The 19,301-nt window shown below is 37.9% G+C and overlaps 1 protein-coding gene across 1 annotated transcript in view; it reads right to left on the bottom strand.

Moving 5' to 3' along the window:
* LOC124619688 (WD40 repeat-containing protein SMU1) overlaps positions 1-19,301 on the bottom strand; it is a 105,573-nt gene that overhangs the window by 24,926 nt on the left and 61,346 nt on the right. Inside the window, exons 7-8 of the mRNA XM_047146238.1 lie at positions 11,011-11,234; positions 3,052-3,153 (exon numbers count right to left, since the gene is read on the bottom strand). Of these exons, the coding sequence (XP_047002194.1) occupies positions 3,052-3,153; positions 11,011-11,234 (326 nt within the window). The remainder of the gene's footprint in view (positions 1-3,051; positions 3,154-11,010; positions 11,235-19,301) is intronic.

Below are 19,301 nucleotides of genomic sequence, written 5' to 3'. Positions count from 1 at the left end.
TTTTCAATGTAGCTCTTGCTAGCAGCAATGGCACCAAATCCAATACCTACATTATGACTTGTTTTATGACTATGTGCTTTGGTAAAATCAACAAGTAACATGCTAGAACTTCTTGTCATTTCCTTAACAGTTTTTTTTATGAACTGAGAAGCAACACTTTACATTAGCTGAACAAATCTGAGGGAGGGAGGGAGCGAGTCATTTCACTGACAGTTACAAACTCCTATAGTTTAACTGATAATGATATAAGAAACTCAAGTTTTGGACAAAGGACTGTCTTCTAAATGACATTACAATACTTTTACGTGAGTTGTTAAAAAAGCCTTTCTGACAAAGATGCAAATTAAAGAAATGTAAGTAGAAGAGGAAGCAAACAGACCTAAAGAAACAGCTCCACTAACTGATACGCCTCCAGCAACAGAGCAAAGCTACAGTTTACACATCATTTCACTAGTTGTATATACCTCATATACTCATAGATATGTGTTAACAATGCTAGACCTCCAAATTTCTCCTCTGCACCTGCCCCTTAAGGTTCGAAACTCCTGGAGGCAGAGGTAATGTTAACATGGCTTACACAGATGGATGGACATATGAGGTCCCTCCAGATAGCAAAGACTTTATAAGAGTTCTGACAAATCTTTATAAAATATATATTATTGTTTATTAAATGGGCTGCTGGATACAACATTTTTGGTGGTACTGCTACTTTGCTATTCCCTAGGAACTGCACCTCAATGACACACAAAACAAATTTCATGACCGCTCAATCAATTTCATTACTTTCAAAATCATGTTATCATTTTCATTACTTTTTTACAATGTTGACAACCAGTAGAAACCCTGACCCCAGATTTCTCTGACCACCTTAGGAAGCAGTCAGCACATTAGTAGAGTGACAAGTGCCACTCAGCAGACAAGGTCAGGCATGTAGCTCTACAACCGTTTATATACCAACCAATGACAAAAACTTCACAGCCATTCGACAAGTTAGGACTAAATCTTGACAAATAATAGAAGAGAGCAAAGAAAAGATTCAGGGTCAATGGTCCGTTGATTTCCATAAAATACAGCCAGCCAAATAGCAGTGGTGCTGAGGCAGGAGTGTCTCAAAACAATGGCACAATCCTGCAACTATGGAGAGGAGTGGAAGACATAACTATCCCTTCTCCTGATGGGTGCTGGAACTAACACTGCCTGAGGCTCACGATACTGCACCCAGTCGCAAATAATTCCAATACAGTATACGGCAACGCTTGCAAAAGGTGCAAAAGCAATCAATGGAAATCCTGCTTCAAACTATGAATGGACCAAATGTGTCCCAGTTGTTACAGACACATCACCTTAATGAGCTGTGTAGGAAAGATCCTGAAGCAACTGTCATTTGGTTTGAACATAAAAGAACAGGCAACTTCTTAGCTAGTCTCAGTGCATATTCAGAAAGTGTCAAATAAAGTTGTCAACCTGATACAGATGGCTGCAACTATACAGCAGGTTTTTTTTTTATGTAAACATCATCGTACAGCAAAATTTTTTGACATAAGTAAGGCATAAGACACTAGTTGGAGACAGAAAGTTTTAGGATAATTTCACCAACAGGGCTTTTGTGGCCATCTGCGCATATTCACGTAGTGCTTCCAATCACAATGCTTTTTTACATACTGAGTTGTCAAAGCAGTGACCAACAGTTTCGAACAAAAGAATGGTGCCCCTGAAGGGGAGAAACAGGAAACATCTGCTTTTGTGAGGCATCAACTAGCTTATGGGACTTAAGATCACTGCCACTATACACCATGAGGTAATTAGGCTGGCCACAGGTGGTTACAGTGACATACCCATACCCATTCTCTGTACTGATGCTGCAGATCTGCCATGTACCATCTGGTGGCAACTGTTATTCATCCTTTTACAGAACAAATTTCCTTATACTGACTGTGAACTATGACAGTGAACTCAAAGTGCGGGGAAACTATCAATCCAAACACAGAGCTGGAAGACAGTGTCGTCCTTGTTACAGAAGAGGGCAAGAGCAAGTGAAGTACAGGAGAAACTGCTCTTCTGCCTATGTTTATAATCCAATGTTTTATTAAATTTTTAATTCACAGCTGGGTCTAAGCAGTTCGCTTAACTGCTTTGTGGTTTGCACTGATTATGATGCAGAAAACTCGATGCCTTTGGAAGAGAGGATGGGTGTTTGGAGTGCAAAATTCGTCATCTACTCAGCCTCCCTGCATATCCTTCACCCTATAAATTCTTTTACTTGGCAGATAAAGTAGTCCAGAATACCCTTCTCTGCCTACAAAGCCTGGGAAAGGACATATCGTTCCACTGGGTACCAGGCTATACGGGAGTTCAGAGAAATGTATTAACAGATGTAGCAACCAATGAGGCATACAGTGCTAATCAGATAGTTCAGTGAACCACTCCCCTGGATACTACCATCTCACCGTTGAGGTATGGAGTCATGGTATGAAAAACAGCTGAAAATGACTATAAGCCATAGCTAGTAAAGTCAACAATGCAGCCAAGACAAGGTCCTCCTCACTACTCTACACAGAGGACACAGTGCCCTGCCCCCCCCCCCCCCCCCCCCACACACACACACAGCATATGGGTTCATACACACAGAACACTATTAAGATCTATTTCACAGGTTTCGTGCTATAATGATCTATTTAGCTGTATCAACATTTCACGTGCAAAATTTCTTTCCCTTGTTTATATTAGGCAACCTATAAGAAAACACTACCATAATTTTCTCATCGACATAGATTAATACTAATGTAGGGGAATTTACTGGAGTAACAGTGTGAACTGTCATAGATAAAAAATTTGTCAAATTCTAAAAAGCTCTAATTTATTATGAAGGATTAATGTCTCCACAAAATAAATAGCATTACTTCGATTTAAAGAGTTTAGTTGAATAAATCATTAAAGGTCAAAATGCAGCAAGAATCTTATGACTCTACAGCTTCTTAAACAAGCAAATATTTTTAAGGCCTATCTGCAGATAAAAATGCTGTGGCATTAAGAATCAAAATAAAAACAAACCTCAAAACATTATGTCCATCTAGTGTAAAGGCTACTTCATTCACAAAGGAGCTGTGGCCCCGGAATTCCTTGAGTGTCTTACCAGATTTCAAACCATGAATCCTGAAACATAGGAAGTTAACATCACAATAATATCTAAATGTCACAAATGTGCAGTGACAATTACAATCTTAACAATACAAAGGCTAATTTACAGAAAAAATATTTAAAATTTATTTACATGAGCTACAAATATTTTTGAATACAAATTTAGGATAAACTGATAGGTAATGAGAATCTCTAACTGTTTCCAGATCATACTATTTCCAAATGAGACTTTCAAAGTTTTTTACATCCTTCAAAGTCAATGCCATAAACTTTATCACTCCCTGTGATTAACATGTCATCACATTATTATGCATTTAATATAATAACTCACTCCACAATACCCACAAGTAAAACACAAATTGCAATCTCTTGTGTGTGTGTGTGTGTGTGTGTGTGTGTGTGTGTGTGAGAGAGAGAGAGAGAGAGAGAGAGAGAGAGAGAGAGAGTCCTTTTTCTTTCTGTCTACTTCTTTACCAAGCTCCTGAAGGTGGATTATGTAATAGCTTTCATAGAGGCCACACATTTTCCACTGTAGTTAACTAACCAGATCGCCAAATCTGCATCTGGAACTATCTATGCCGTTTGCAAATCTGTTTATTTTAGAAGGAAATGAAATTGAGATAAAATTCATTGAAGATAATCATGATGATAAATAAAACAGACCAATCTCAAGACTAAACTGCAGACTGACTTCATGGTATTGAGGTCCTATCATAGCACAAGTGGGAAATGAAGGAGAGATATTATTTGACAACAGTAAAAGAAAGGCTATGAAACTGTGAAAAAGACAGGAAAATAAGAATTTTTTTACCAGACCCTGAGCTTCATAACTTGTACCCATAAATGTCACAGGAGGATTACTTTCTAACTGTAACTGCAACTAGTAATGGTAAACTGTCAGTATCTGAAACAGATGAACATCTAATTTGTAAATGTAGGAACCAGAACATTTGATGCGAGGATTCTGAATAAAAGAAAAAGAGGCATCTTTAATAATACAATGTTTTAAACAGTTCCTTCTTTAGAAGAAAGGGAAAACCATAAAACACAGTACAAAAAAAAAAAAAAGGTACGATACAGGGTAGACTCAAATTACAAGAAAAACAATGTTTACTTTCAACAGATGATAGCTTACATAAATTACAATGTAACAGTGACAAGCACCCACTCATCCACAAAAATATAAGTTCTTCACTCAAAAACAAATTACCATGTACAAATGGATATGACACTTCCAAATGGGCATGAAAAGGAAAAGAATGGGACCAAGTGAAGAAAATGTATTAACAAGAAAATGTAATTGAAAGGAAACAGATATTAATATACTTAGAGAACATAGAATGTACACTGAATAGAATACAAAGAAAGGATGTGAAGTGAATGAAGAAGAGGAAAGAAAGAAAGAATTTGTAGAAATAACATTAAACTGTTGGTGAGAGCCAAGATTATCCATTCATCAGGTTCTCTATATCCCATCAAGAGTTTATCTTTCAGTGTCAGTTCCCGCCTCCTTCATTTGGCACGCTGGTGCAAATTATCCTAACCATGAAACCAGAACACAGCTTTCTGCTGCTGCTGTTGCCGTTGTCGTCGTCGTCGTCGTCGTAGTATCAGTCCAGAAACCGGTTTGATGCAGCTCTCCACACTCCTCTATCCTGTGCAAGGCTCTTCATCTTTGTCCAACTACTGCAAATAATATACATTTGAAAATACTTACTGCATTCATCCCATGGTCTCCCTCTACCATTTTTTCCCTCCACATTTCTATCAGTTACCAAACTGATGATTCTTTGCTGCCTCAGAATATCCTACCAACAAATCCCTTCTTTTAGCCAAGTTCTGTCATAAGTACCTTTCCCCCCATACACAATTAAGTATGTCTTCATTTGTTATATTGTCTACCCATCTAAATTTCAGTATTCTTCTGCAGCACTACATTTCAGAACTTTCTATTCTCTGCTTATCTGAACTGTTTATTGCCCACATTTCACTTTCATACAAAGCTGCATGCAAGACTAATACCTTCAGAACAGTCTTCCTAACACTTAAATTTATATTCACTGTTAATAAATTCCTCTTTTTTGGAAAACGCTTTTCTTGTTATGGCCAGTTTGCATTTTATATCTTCTCTACTTGAGCCATAATCGGTTTTTTGCTGTCCAAATAGGAAATCTCATCTACTACTTTTAAGTGTCTCATTTTCTAATCTAATTCCTTCCTCATCACCTGATTTAATTTAAGCGCATACCATTACTCATTTTACTTTTGTTTATTCTCATCTTATAGTCTCTTTTCAAGACACTATCCATTCCATTCAACTGTTCATCCAAATCATTTGTCACCTTTGGCAGAATTACAGTGTCACTTGCAAATTTTTAAGTTGTTCAAGAACTGCATTATGCAATACACTCCTGTGTCAATATATTTTATCAGAGACAATTGATTTCAGTCTAGGATCAGACCATGATAAGGTCCAAAAACCATCTCAGCTGTGCACTTGTGTAACTGGAATGACAGTAATCAGATGTAGATTGTTCCACCACTAATAGAGCCGTATGTATAAATGTAACATATATGTCCATTCAACCTCAGACTTTTTTGACACAAACATCTATGAGATTAAATGAAAACACTCAATCTCTGACAAAATAATTTAACTGGATAGATAAAAAATCTACTCACCAAGCAGCGGCAGAACACACACATAAAAGAAGGTTATAATCACGCAAGCTCTCGGAGTCAGTGGCTCTTTCTTCAGGCAGAATGGTTGAATGGGAGGAAAGAGGGGTGAAGGAAAAGGACTGGAGAGGTCTAGGAAAAAGAGGTAAATTTTGGGAAAGTCAACCAGAACTGCGGGTCAGGGGAGAATTACTGGACAGGATGAGAAGGAAAGACTGATTGATGGGGATCGCATCGTATGAGATTTGAAAATCTGAGAGCTTAAAGGTGGAAGACAGATTAATATGGAAGACAGAGATTACTGCTTAAACATCGTGCATGAGTTAATAAGAGTGAAAGGTAAAGTGCACTGTACATAACAGAGGTGGGGGGGAGGGGGGGGGGTTGAAAGATGCCAAAAAGAGTGAAGAAAAGGGTAGTTACTGTGAAGAAATGCTGAGACAGAAAACAACCACTGAGGTCACAACTGTCATTCTGTACAGCACATTCTGCAGAAGGATATTGCATGTTCCAGTATACACCCTCTGCTTATGCCCATTCCTCCTAACTGATAATTTGGCAGTAGTCATGCCGATGTAAAAAGAAAAACACTGTTTACATAACATGTGTCCTTTCGCAGGTGGCTCTCCCTTTCATAGTATATGTTTTGCCACTTACAGAGCTTATATAGATGATGATTGGAGGGTGCATAGGGCAAGTCTTACAGTGGGAATGGTCACAGGGGTAGGAGCCATACGGTACCGATATGAGTGCAGAAGGAGCATAGGGTCCGACAAGAAATTGTGGACGTTGGGAAGGTGACGAAAAGCTATTCTAGCTGTGGTGGGCAAGATCTCAGACAGAATGGATCTCATTTCAGAGCATGATTTTAGGAAGTCATGGACTTGTCAAAGTAGCTGATTAATAAATTCCAGACCAGGATAATACTGAGTGACTGGTGGTGTGCTCTTAAGACGCTTTTTGGAGGGATCAGCAGTATCAGGATTGAATGTGATGGCCCAGGAAATCTGTTTTGAACTAGGCTGGTGGGGTAATTACGTCCAGTGAAGGCTGAGGTGAGAATGGTGGTGTATTGCTATAAAGAGTCTGCAGTTGAACAAATGTGTTTGCCTCAAACGCCAAGGCCGTATGGGAGGGAACATTTGACATGGAATGGATAGCAACTGTCAAAATGTAAGTACTGTTGTTGGTTAGTAGGTTTAATGTAGACAGACTGAATGTGTGTAGCTGACCTTCAGTGAGGATGGGATCAGCATGAGATTCAGAATAGGACCATGTGAAATTTAATTGAGAGAAGGTATTCAGAGATTCCAGGAATTTTAACAGGTCAGCTTCACCATGACTCCAGATGACAAAGATAACATCTATGTATCTAAACCAAACCAGGGGCTGAAGACTTATGGATCCCAGGAAAGCCCCCTCCAAGTGGCCCATGAAAATGTTGCCATAGGAAGGAGTCATCCTGGTTCCCATGGCCCTACCCCTGAATTGTTTGTACGTCTGCCACTCAAAGGTGAAGTAGTTGCTGGTAGGCATAAAGTTGATTAAGGTGAGGTAAAAGGATGTCATGGGTTCGGAATCAGGTAGGCACTGACTGAGGAAATGTTCAGCAGCACAGACCATGTTGGTGGGGGATGTTTGTATAGAGGGAGGTGGCATCAATGATGACATGCAAAGTGTGTGGTGGAAGTGGCATGGGCACAGATTTCATACAATCTAGGAAGTGGTTGGTATCCTTGATATAGGAGTGATGTATTTGTACTATGGGTTGCAGGTGCTGATCAATTGAGGCAGATTTACATTTGGTGGGTGTTTTGAAGCCAGCAACTATAGGACGTCAGGATGATTGGGTTTGTGGACCTTTCGAAGGAGGTAAAAGGTGAAGGTGCGTGGTTTGGGAGAGATGAGATTTTCTATGGATTGAGGTGTTAGCCCTTGCAAGGTGCCTGTGGTTTTAAGGAGGGACTACTGGTCAGTTTAAATCACAGGGATGGGATCTTGATGGCAGATACTGCATGTAAAGGTACAGTGCACTTAGCTTTTCACTTTTATTAACTCTTGCACAATGTTTAAGCAGTAATCTATGTCTTGCATATTACCCTGTCTTCCACCTTTAATCTTTCAGATTTTAAAACCTCGTCCGATTCAGTCCCCAACTATCAGTCCTTCCTTCACATCCCATCCGGTAAGCCTCCGCTGACCAATGACTCTGGGTGAGTTTCCCAACATCTACCCCTTTTCGTAGACTTCTCCACTCCTTTTCCTTCATACCTCTTCCTTCCCCTTCAACGCTTCTGCCTGAAGGAGCCACTGGCTCCAACAGCCTGCCTAATTACAACCTTCTTTTATGTATGTGTTCTGCTGCCACTTCATAAGTAGATTTTTTATCTATTCAATTATATTATTTTGTCAAAAATTGTTTGTTTTTGTTGTTATATTAACCCATGTGGCCACCATTCCTTCTTATGTAACACTCTTCTCAGTCTTCTTTGTCATCCATCTGATTCAAACTGTTTCTGTTTTCTATCTTATGCGCTAATCTGTTCATTCATTTATCTGTATCACCAATATTAATCAACACTTTGCACCTACATATCTTCTAGTAATGATTTCTGTGCACGTAGATGGGTCCATTTTTATTTGCATACAACAATTATATTGTTATTAAATTAAATTATGAGGTTAAATGGACATGTATATTACATATATACAGCTATTATTAACAATGTACATCTGATAACTGTTATTCCAATTATGCAAATGTATAGCTAAGATGGTTTGACCCAGGGGTGGTCTGATTCTAGACTAAAACTGGTCGTCTCTAATAAAATATACTGACACAGCAGTGTATTGCATAATGCATTCCTTAAAATTCGTTAAAGCTGTGCAATATTTCTTAAAGTTTTTATCTTCTTTCCATGAACTTTAAGCCTGTTTCCAAATTTCTTGTCATTTCCTTTACTGCTTACTCAGTGTACAGATTGAATAACACCAGGGACAGGCTACAACACTGTCTCACTATCTTCTCAACCAACTCTACTTTCATTCCTTCAACTTATAACTGCAGCCTGGTTTCTGTACAAGTTGTAAATAACCTTTCACTTCTGTATTTCATCCCAGCTACCTTCGGAATTTCAATGAGTGTCCATTCAACAATATCAAAGAATTTCTCTATATCTACAAATATTATAAACGTAATCTTGCCTTTCTTCAGTCTACTTACTGAGATAAGTCACAGGGTTGACTGAGATTCAACATTACATTTTAACAAACTCCTTAAATTGTCTTAGAAAGTGAAATCAATGGCATGAACAGTGACACAGTAAAATTAGAAATCCTCTGTTGTGGTGAGATTCTCATATTGAAATGTTAACATCTACCACTAACACCACAAATTTGTTTAATGTTATTACAAAATTGTTTAATGTTGTTAAAGTGTGTGAATTATTTCATCCGTCACGGAAGTATATTTGATACCTTATGCGTCGCAATGCCAGACATGCAATAGCAATCACTGTACCCCAGGAACACAAAAAGTTTCTCTTGTTAATTTACAAATACACAACTTGAAATAACTTAGATCTACAAGTCAACAAATGCTGAAAATCCTGGCCCACCATGTTTTTTTATATAAAGGCATGGTGGTGGTACAGATACACTATCAGACTGTAGTTCACAAGTTTAATAATTACAATATCATTCTTACAATATCATGAAAAGAAAAGTTGCTACTGACCATATAGTGGAGATGCTGATTCACAGATAGGCACAACGAAAAGACTGTCACAAATAAAGCTTTCGTGTGTGAGTTGCATTTGTGTGAGTATGTGGTGTGTGTGTCTGTCATCTATTATACTTACTGGCTGAAAGCTTTATTTGTGACAGTCTTTTTGTTGTGTCTATCTGCAACTCAGAATCTCCACTATATGTTGAGTAGCAACTTTTCTTTTCATAATATTGTTACATTCTATCCTGGATTTGTTTAATTGTTTAATATCAGTCTTAATAATTTAACCAGTATCTTTCTTGGCACTTCACATTGTTGAGTTTTGTAAGTGGAAACTGTGTACAAATTCAGGTTACTATTTCTTACACCCTTAAATTCTGTATGGATATCACCTGAATTATCATCTAGCTATGCCATGCCATTCTCTTGATGGATGACTACTTCTCTCCCACAACTACATCTGTGCTGAAAATCTGAAAGTGCTTATGTAATTTTTGACGTGCTACTAAATTAATGGAAATCGCTCCTTTTCATATGTGATTATACTGAACCATCAATTACAGTACTTAAACACCTCACATAATGTTCATATACATATGTGTTATGATATTAGATGTGCTCAGTACAACTTGGATGACAGTTATCTTTAGAGCAACAGCCTCGCCTTGCAGAAGCAATGTCTCCAACTGCACCAGAAATCATACACAAACAAGATACAGTATACCAGTGTAAATCACTATTCGAAGTAAAAACTGTTTTCATGGTGATGAGCATCATTCATTGGTAATTTACCAAAGTGATATCTTACACCATAACATCTATTGAAATATTAGTGGGTTGTGAGCTGTAGTCCACTTTATGATCTCTCTCAATGAGAACATCATGTCTCACTCAATGAGAACGCATCACGCCAGTTCTAATATCCAGAAATTGATAATGAAATGGCAAATAATGTAACAATGATCAGAACTTCAAGTTTTAATCTCAGGCTGCTTTGATTGTACATATCACATGCATCAATGGAAAAATTCAATTGAGAAAACTGTTTAAATTACGAAGTGACAGAATAATGTGCCAATATTTACCTTCATGGGGCAAAATGTACTTTGAATATATATATATATATATATATATATATATCAACAGCAGAAAATACTAATTCCATCTTTCAGAACTTGCACATTCGTTCTTCTCTCTGACTGGTTGGGAAGGGTGGAAAAAGAAAAATTGGGAGATGACAGTGTCCCCCCCCCCCCCCCCCCCCCCATTTCCAACCTTACCAATCTCAAGAGAGAACATGCAAGTTTTGAAAGTTGGGATTGATATTTTCTATTGTATGCACTTCCATTAGCAGTCCTAGGAATTATTCATCCTAAAGGCAAATACTGGCAAGTCATTCCATCTTCCTGTAAACATAAGACATGCAATGAAGAAGAAAATCACAATAAATTTGAATATTTCCCCACCTGATGGTTGTATCAAAAGATGCACTCAGGACTTGACTGTTATCTCTGGAAAATTGGAGACATGTAACCCCCTTTGAATGAGCTTTCTCGAATCGCCGAAGACATTGCCCAGTCTGCACACGCCATACCTTGATTTTGCCCTGTTGGGATCCTGATACTAACATTTCTGAATCACGGCTGAATGACATACACAGAACTGCTTCTTCCATCATCATGAAATTATCCTGCAATTTAAAAAATAATGAATGTTTTATTCTCTCCTTTTCAATGACAAGTGACTTATTATAAAATCAGAAACAAAATACACAACAATTACTTAAATTTAAAAATAAAGTACATCTCGCCCCTGCTCTTGAGACACACACACACACTGTGACGTTTGCCTGCTTTATTTCTTCATTGACAGTCCTCGGTGTCAATGTACTGCTTTGTTATACTGGCTGAAAAATAGGGGGTGGAAGATCAACACTGACTACTTTAAGTAATGTAGTCGACAGTTGCACAGTTGTGTTTCATAGTTCTTTACTTCCACTGTTCATCCCCCCCCCCCCCCCCCAATATACACAACTAGTATGGCCAGTGCACTATTGGTTAACTTTTGATAAGCCTTATTAATAGTTTGCAGGCATACATCAGCATTCTGCTACAACAGTTTACTGTTGAACATCTAAGAGCAGTAAAAATCTGATCACACAGTTCACATTTCTTGCAGAATAACATGGTACATACTGAACAGATACTGTCACTGTTTTAACACATGGCCCAATTGTGTTACACTTATTTCATGGATGCATTGTTGTTGATCTAACCAATATGGGTTTCTCGTTGAAAATAGGCCATGGACTGACTGTCTCGGGACCAAAAATCGGGCCCTTATACATCCTCACAATACTAGGCACTGAAACTATACATTGTTCAATATGTAATTTACAGAAATTAAAATTGAAACTCATTCAATTAACAGCATATATCGAAAAATTGGTTCTTTTTAACAGTTTCTTCTCGCACGAGAGTTAGGCTGAATTATTTGTTTAAATGATGAAATTAACAGATATAGTTACGCAAACAATACTTTGGACAAAACTGGTCATTACTTTGGAATTAATTAAGAGCTGGCTTTGCTAACGTGTTTTCGAATAGAGCCAAATAAATACTTTAAGGATGCTATCAGTTGGTCCTCCAAATGTTTATAATTAGTACAGAATTTATATTTGTCAACAATGGAATTTAAGTTACGAAACAATTACTGATTTCACCCTATAATAAAAGACATTAACTAGTAATAGTCAAAATAAATTAAAAATCAATTACATACATAAAATCAAGCACAAAAGTAGAGCTGGTGTTATATTCTTTAACACTGAGGGCCAACTTTTCTCTTTTATGAAAATGCAGATTATACTCACATATGTTAATGTTAATCAGTCAGACATGGAAAAATGAATTTTAAAGAGGCAGATGGCAAAACAAGAGGGTAAGTAAAAATATCCCAGCTTGCTTTGTCACAACACACAATACTTCACTGTGATCTAATTAATCGCCTTATAATGAAAATGGTGAAGTTGTCGTAAATTGGGCAGAAGACAATAACTTATGATGCAAAGGATAAATAAACATTTAACTGTCTACACCCAGAGCACCACAGGATAAAAAAATGGTTCAAATGGCTCTAAGCACTAGGGGACTTAACATCTGAGGTCATCAGTCCCCTAGAACTTAGAACTACTTAAACCTAACTAACCTAAGGACATCACACACATCCACGCCCGAGGCAGGATTCGAGCCTGCGACTGTAGCAGTCGCATGGTTCCGGACTGAAGTGCCTAGAACCGCTCGGCCACCGTGGCCGGCACAGGATAAAATTCATACAAGATACATCAGGTGTCAACATATACCACTCAATAAGTACACTAACGAACAACCTGAGTTCTCAAGAACTTTCTCTGTGCCTGAAATTTGTGCTGCTCTTAAAACTCTTAAACACAGAAAGGCAATGGGAAGTGATAGAATCCATCTTGAATTTCTTTTGCATTGTTGGAACTATGCAAAAAGACATTATATCTGGTCCAACCTCACAAAAAATAAAGCAATAAAAAATCACAGCAATATTCAAACCTGGCAAGCCATCAGTCCAGCCAAAGAACTATCACCCAATCATACTATTTATAAGTTCCTTGAAAGAATTCTACAAAACTGGAGTAGTACAGTGATTTTTCAGAAACTTCCTGTTGAAGCTGGATTCTGGCCAGGATGTAGCTGCACTGATCAAGTTTTATCATTAAAACATTTACTGAAACAGGATACCAAATGAAACATATGACACAGTTTGGAGGTATGGCCTGTTTAATAAATTATTACAGTTTATTCCAAACAGATGGACAACAAAAGTAACTGACAGCATGTTAGCTGGAAGGACATTTACTGTAACCACAGGAAAAGACAGTAACTGTGCAAAAGTACTGAATAATGGCTCACCATAGGGATCCATCCTCATTCCTCGCCTGTTTAATTTATATATAGCTGGTATTCTTCCAACTCAGTCCAGGAAGTTCGGCTGTATGGACAACTGGACAACAGCTAGCCAACACAAAACATTCAAAACAACTGAAGATATCCCAACTTCTGATCTAGATATCTTAAGCCGTAACTGGATGTTACAACCAAACTCATAAAAAACAAAGTTGCACATTTTCATCTGTCCAACAGACTGCCCCTTGATGTCTATTTTGAGGGAAGCAAACTTCATCATAATACACTTCCAAGCCACAAGACACCTGAGGACTAGCAAGGGGATAACGACTGAGATGATAAAGTGAGGAGATGACATACTATTAGTCAGCAAAACAAAGTTTATTAACAAGATCTGCAGGACAAAAAAACTACCCAAATGATGCAAGAATGTAGTGACTCTGGCAATAAAAAATTGGCTAAGTGCAAGTAGGACTTAATTATGTATGTAGATAGTTCATCCATATCTGGAACTGAGAATCTCAATGATTTTTGCCTGTTATTGATATCAATACTGGCGAGATATCAGTCTCAGATATTCCAAGAATATATCAAAAGCTCTACAGTAGTTCCTCAAACTAGATCAGACACACAAAAAGAAGTGAGGCAGGGACTTCAGTTCATACATGCAGAGAGGGATGAATTCATGCAGGGCAAAGAGGAAATTTGAGCTGGATACAATGTGTTACATATTCCAAGAAATATCCTTATAGTGTTATTATTCATTGTAGTGCTATTATTTATTAATGTAAAAATCATAGTAACTGTATTACAAATTTTTGACATGTCTCCTGTATGCAAACCAAATGGATTGCAAATGTACGTCATGAGATGAATAAAACACAATTCACTTAAGGGGAGTTACAACGGAAATTCTTTTTTTCACATTTTTGGATTTTTATCTCACTATAAAATTTGCAATTTTACCAAATAAAATGATATATCCATATATAGAGGGAAACATTCCACGTGGGAAAAATATATCTAAAAACAAAGAAGATGTGACTTACCAAACGAAAGCGCTGGCATGTTGATAGACACACAAACAAACACAAACACACACACAAAATTCTAGCTTTCGCAACCAACGGCTGCTTCAAAAGGAAATAGGGAAGGAGAGGGAAAGACGAAAGGATGTGGGTTTTAAGGGAGAGGGTAAGGAGTCATTCCAATCCCGGGAGTGGAAAGACTTCCCTTAGGGGGAAAAAAGGACAGGTATACACTCGCATACACACACATATCCATCCGCACATACACAGACACAAGCAGACATTTGTAAATGCAAAGAGTTTGGGCAGAGATGTCAGTCGAGGTGGAAGTACATAGGCAAAGATGTTGTTGAATGACAGGTGAGGTATGAGCGGCGGCAACTTGAAATTAGCGGAGGTTGAGGCCTAGCGGGTAACGAGAAGAGAGGATATACTGAAGGGCAAGTTCCCATTTCCGGAGTTCTGACAGGTTGTGGTAGTGGGAAGTATCCAGATAACCCGGATGGTGTAACACTGTGCCAAGATGTGCTGGTCGTGCACCAAGGCATGTTTAGCCACAGGGTGATCCTCATTACCAACAAACACTGTCTGCCTGTGTCCATTCATGCGAATGGACAGTTTGTTGCTGGTCATTCCCACATTGAAAGCTTCACAGTGTAGGCAGGTCAGTTGGTAAATCACGTGGGTGCTTTCACACGTGGCTCTGCCTTTGATCGTGTACACCTTCCGGGTTACAGGACTGGAGTAGGTGGTGGTGGGAGGGTGCATGGGACAGGTTTTACACCGGGGGGCGGTTACAAGGGTAGGAGCCAGAGGGTAGGGAAGGTGGTTTGGGGATTTCATACATACACACAAAATTCACGCTTTCGCAACAAACTGTTGCCTCATCAGGAAAGAGGGAAGGAGAGGGAAAGACGAAAGGATGTGGGTTTTAAGGGAGAGGGTAAGGAGTCATTCCAATCCCGGGAGCGGAAAGAAGATGAGGCAACAGTTTGTTGCGAAAGCTTGAATTTTGTGTGTATGTTTGTGTTTGTGTGTCTATCGACGTGCCAGCGCTTTCGTTTGGTAAGTCACATCATATATATATATATATATATATATATATATATATATATATATATATATATATATATATATATATATATATATATATATATACCTAAAAACAAAGATGATGTGACTTACCAAACGAAAGCGCTGGCACGTCGATAGACACACAAACACAAACATACACACAAAATTCAAGCTTTCGCAACAAACTGTTGCCTCATCTTCTTTCCGCTCCCGGGATTGGAATGACTCCTTACCCTCTCCCTTTTATATATATATATATATATATATATATATATATATATATATATATCACTTATAAACTCACAAGGGAAGTATTTTATCTTATTTTTTAAAATATAATGTACACCGCTTGAAAATATTAAAATATTTACTTGTATTAATTCAACATCTAATAAAATCGGTAATTTTTTATATAGAAGGCTGTGGATTGTTGTGTTATAAAGGTTAACTATGTGTTTGTATTGGTAGCACTGTCAAAAGCAGTATCGTATCGTTTCATAGTATAAACACGTGTTGTATGTCAAAGTGTTAACACTTTTCCGAGGAAAAGTGACAATAGATTGGTAAATCTCTCAAAAAGTAAAGTATGACGCCAAAATGAAATGTTTTTAAGAAATGTGGGTTTAATGGTAATAGATTTACGAATAAAGGGAAACACTGTGTTCAACATGTGGCGTGTGAAGTTACAGACAATGAAGTACAGGCAAACTTGAAAGCATCTAGAGAAACACACAATAGTGCTTCAAAGATTAAAATGAAACGTTGTGATACACAGTTTTCTCAAAACTAATGTGATTGATGTAAATGATAGGTTAGGTTATATTCTGATAGATTTACACATCCTAATAAGGGCGTTAGGTGAATGTGTGTGTTCTAAAATATGTGGAGAGTCAATTAGTCTAGCCAGAAAACTTATCATTAATTGTGCCAGTTGTAAATATACTCATTCATTTGAGAATTCTGATAAGTGTAAAGATAATTATTTTGAAGTAAATGTTAGGTGGTTTTATGGATTGAGAGCTATTGGCAAAGGACTCACTGCAGCAGAAACAATGTGTACTGTGATGAATATGCCATGTCCACCTTGTAAAATCGACAAGTATGCAGGATATATTGGAGCTGCTGTGGAATCTGTTGCATGTGAGTCAATGAAGGGTGCTCCAAACAAAGCTGTTGAAATAAATGATGGTATGACTGACATACCAGTAGCTTCTGATGGTACTTGGCAGAACTGAGGCTACAGCTCTAAGAATTCTGTTGCTACGGTCACCAGTGTGAGTACTGGAAAGGTAATAGATTTCCAGATTTTAACCAAACATTGTTATAAGTGTAAATCAGGGAATGAAGAAGGGCATATCTGTGACAGAAATTATGAAGGAACAAATGGTGGTATGGAGACCTTTACAGCTATTGAAATTTTTAGTCGATCCTTGAATAAAAGGGGAGTGTGTTACACTAACTTTTTAGGTGATAGTGACTCAAAAGCATATAACAGTGTAGTAGCCACTCAGCCTTATGGTGAGAAGATTATCACAAAACTGGAATGTGCTGGTCATGTCACAGCAGTATTATGGGATGGCCATTAGAAATAATACTGAGGATTTGTTGAAAATGAAGCAGGCAGTATGGGCTACCTTCTTCCAGACTGTGAACTGACGAAAAACCAGTACACCACCTTTGCCCTCCTGGACCTTATTCATGGTGCAATTACCGCAATACACAGAATTCAAATAGTCCATACAGCCATAAACATTCCATCCCAGCAGCAGTCACGGATATGATAAAACCTACTTACAGAGACCTGGCAAATACTGAATCACTGAAGAAGTGTCTGCATGGTCAGACTCAAAATCCCAGTGAGTCGTTCAATAATCTTATATGGACTCACCTACCTAAAAATGTTTCTGTTGGAATAAAGACACTAAAGTGGGGGGTCAGTATTGCTTTTAATGATGGCTACATTGGTAGGGTGAAAGGGCTACAGCATAACGGAATTAATCCTGGAGCAAACTGCATCAGAGAACTTTAATGGCTGTACAAGGTTTCGGAATCCAGAAAGAAGAAAAGAAGAAAAAAGTTGGAAACAGATCAAGAGGATGATATACAGTATGGTGCAGGGTGCTTCTGAGTGACTAAAAACAAAAAATTAAGCACATATTAAGTGAGTTACAGTCTTTTGAAACTTTAGAAGCCGTTCCTGAAAATTTATATTTTCTGTTGCATTTTTCCCTGACTCTCAAAAACCACTTTGAATAGAGTATTCATATTTTCAGGGAGTAATGACATACATATCCTGAGTCTACTGAACTAAAAGAAGAACATAATGTTATCTATAATTAAAATTCCTTAGGATAACATACAAAAAAGTACATGAAATTTTAACCGTGCAATTAAAAAATTGTGTTTCCGAAAGCAGTGGTTGAAATGCAAATATTGTACTTCAGTAGACTCAGAACATACAAGTTTCATGTCAATGGCTACAATGGTTCCTGAAATACAGGGAAGTCAAGTCACTAAATTTAACATTGTCGGGATAGGGCATTCCAACTCCCCTTAATAAATTATTTTTTATTTACTTGCTAAAAATTACTACAACTTACATTTCATGTTTCCTGCAGTAATATTTTTCTATTATGCTTTTGACAGATGATGAATGCAATGTAAGTAAAAAGGGAAAAACATATTTCCTTCTCATCCTGTCCGGTAAGTCTCCACTGACTTGTGGTTCCGTGTGACTTTTCTGAACCGTAGCCCATTCCTTAAACCTCTCCAGTCCTTTCCTTCACCCCTCTTCCTTCCCCTTCAGCTCTTCTGCCAGAAGAAGGAGCAGTAGGCTTGTAAAAGTTAAATCCTTTAGTGTGTGTCTTACCCTGCCACTGCTTGGTGAGTAGATTTTTTATCTATCCATTTACATTAAAAGTAAATTTTGTGTTATATAATTACAACTAAACAATATTATGAAAAGGAAAGTTGCCACTCTCCATATAGCGGAGATGCTGAGCCGCAGATAGGCACAACAAAAGGACTGTCACCAACAAGCATTTGGCCAGAGAGGCCTTTATCAAAAATAACCACCACCACACACACACACACACACACACACACACACACACACACACACACAAACTCAGCAATCTCCGCTATATGGTGAGTGGCAACTTTCCTTTTCATAATATTGTTACATTCCTTCCTGGATTTCCCATTGTTTGGCAATTACAATTTAATAATTTTCAGATTTTTTTCTTTACTTGTACTGTGATACCTTCCTTCTTGCCAAAATTTCACAATTTCAGGTCAACAGGTTTCAATGAGAGTGTTTGCAAATATCAAAATATGTGACCTAAATGGCCGTATCTTTTGATTACACTGACTTAGACATGTACATCTATTATACTGCCAAGAGACCTTGGACATTAATATGTGACATAAATGTCAAATTAATATCAGGCATTCTAGCATATGTAGAGCTCAGCTGAGCAGTTCTGGCTGGTAAAAGAACACGTCTGGGGACAACCAACTGCATCAAACACCTGTGGCATTTATTGGAACAGTTACCTACACATCTTCCAAACACAGTTCTAGCACCCACATTTTCCAGTGGTCTGATTCATGACGAGTGTCATCCTGACAGTTAACGAAGATGAATAGTAGGCCATCTGAATACGGTGCTGTGAGGTGAATTGAATTGTGGGAGTGTCACCAAGGTCGTAATGTGACTGA

The sequence above is a fragment of the Schistocerca americana genome, chromosome 6, assembly GCF_021461395.2.
Source record: "Schistocerca americana isolate TAMUIC-IGC-003095 chromosome 6, iqSchAmer2.1, whole genome shotgun sequence".
In the NCBI taxonomy this organism is placed as follows: domain Eukaryota; kingdom Metazoa; phylum Arthropoda; class Insecta; order Orthoptera; family Acrididae; genus Schistocerca; species Schistocerca americana.
Note: the sequence above shows the minus strand (reverse complement) of the source record. Positions and strands in the feature narration are given on the sequence as shown.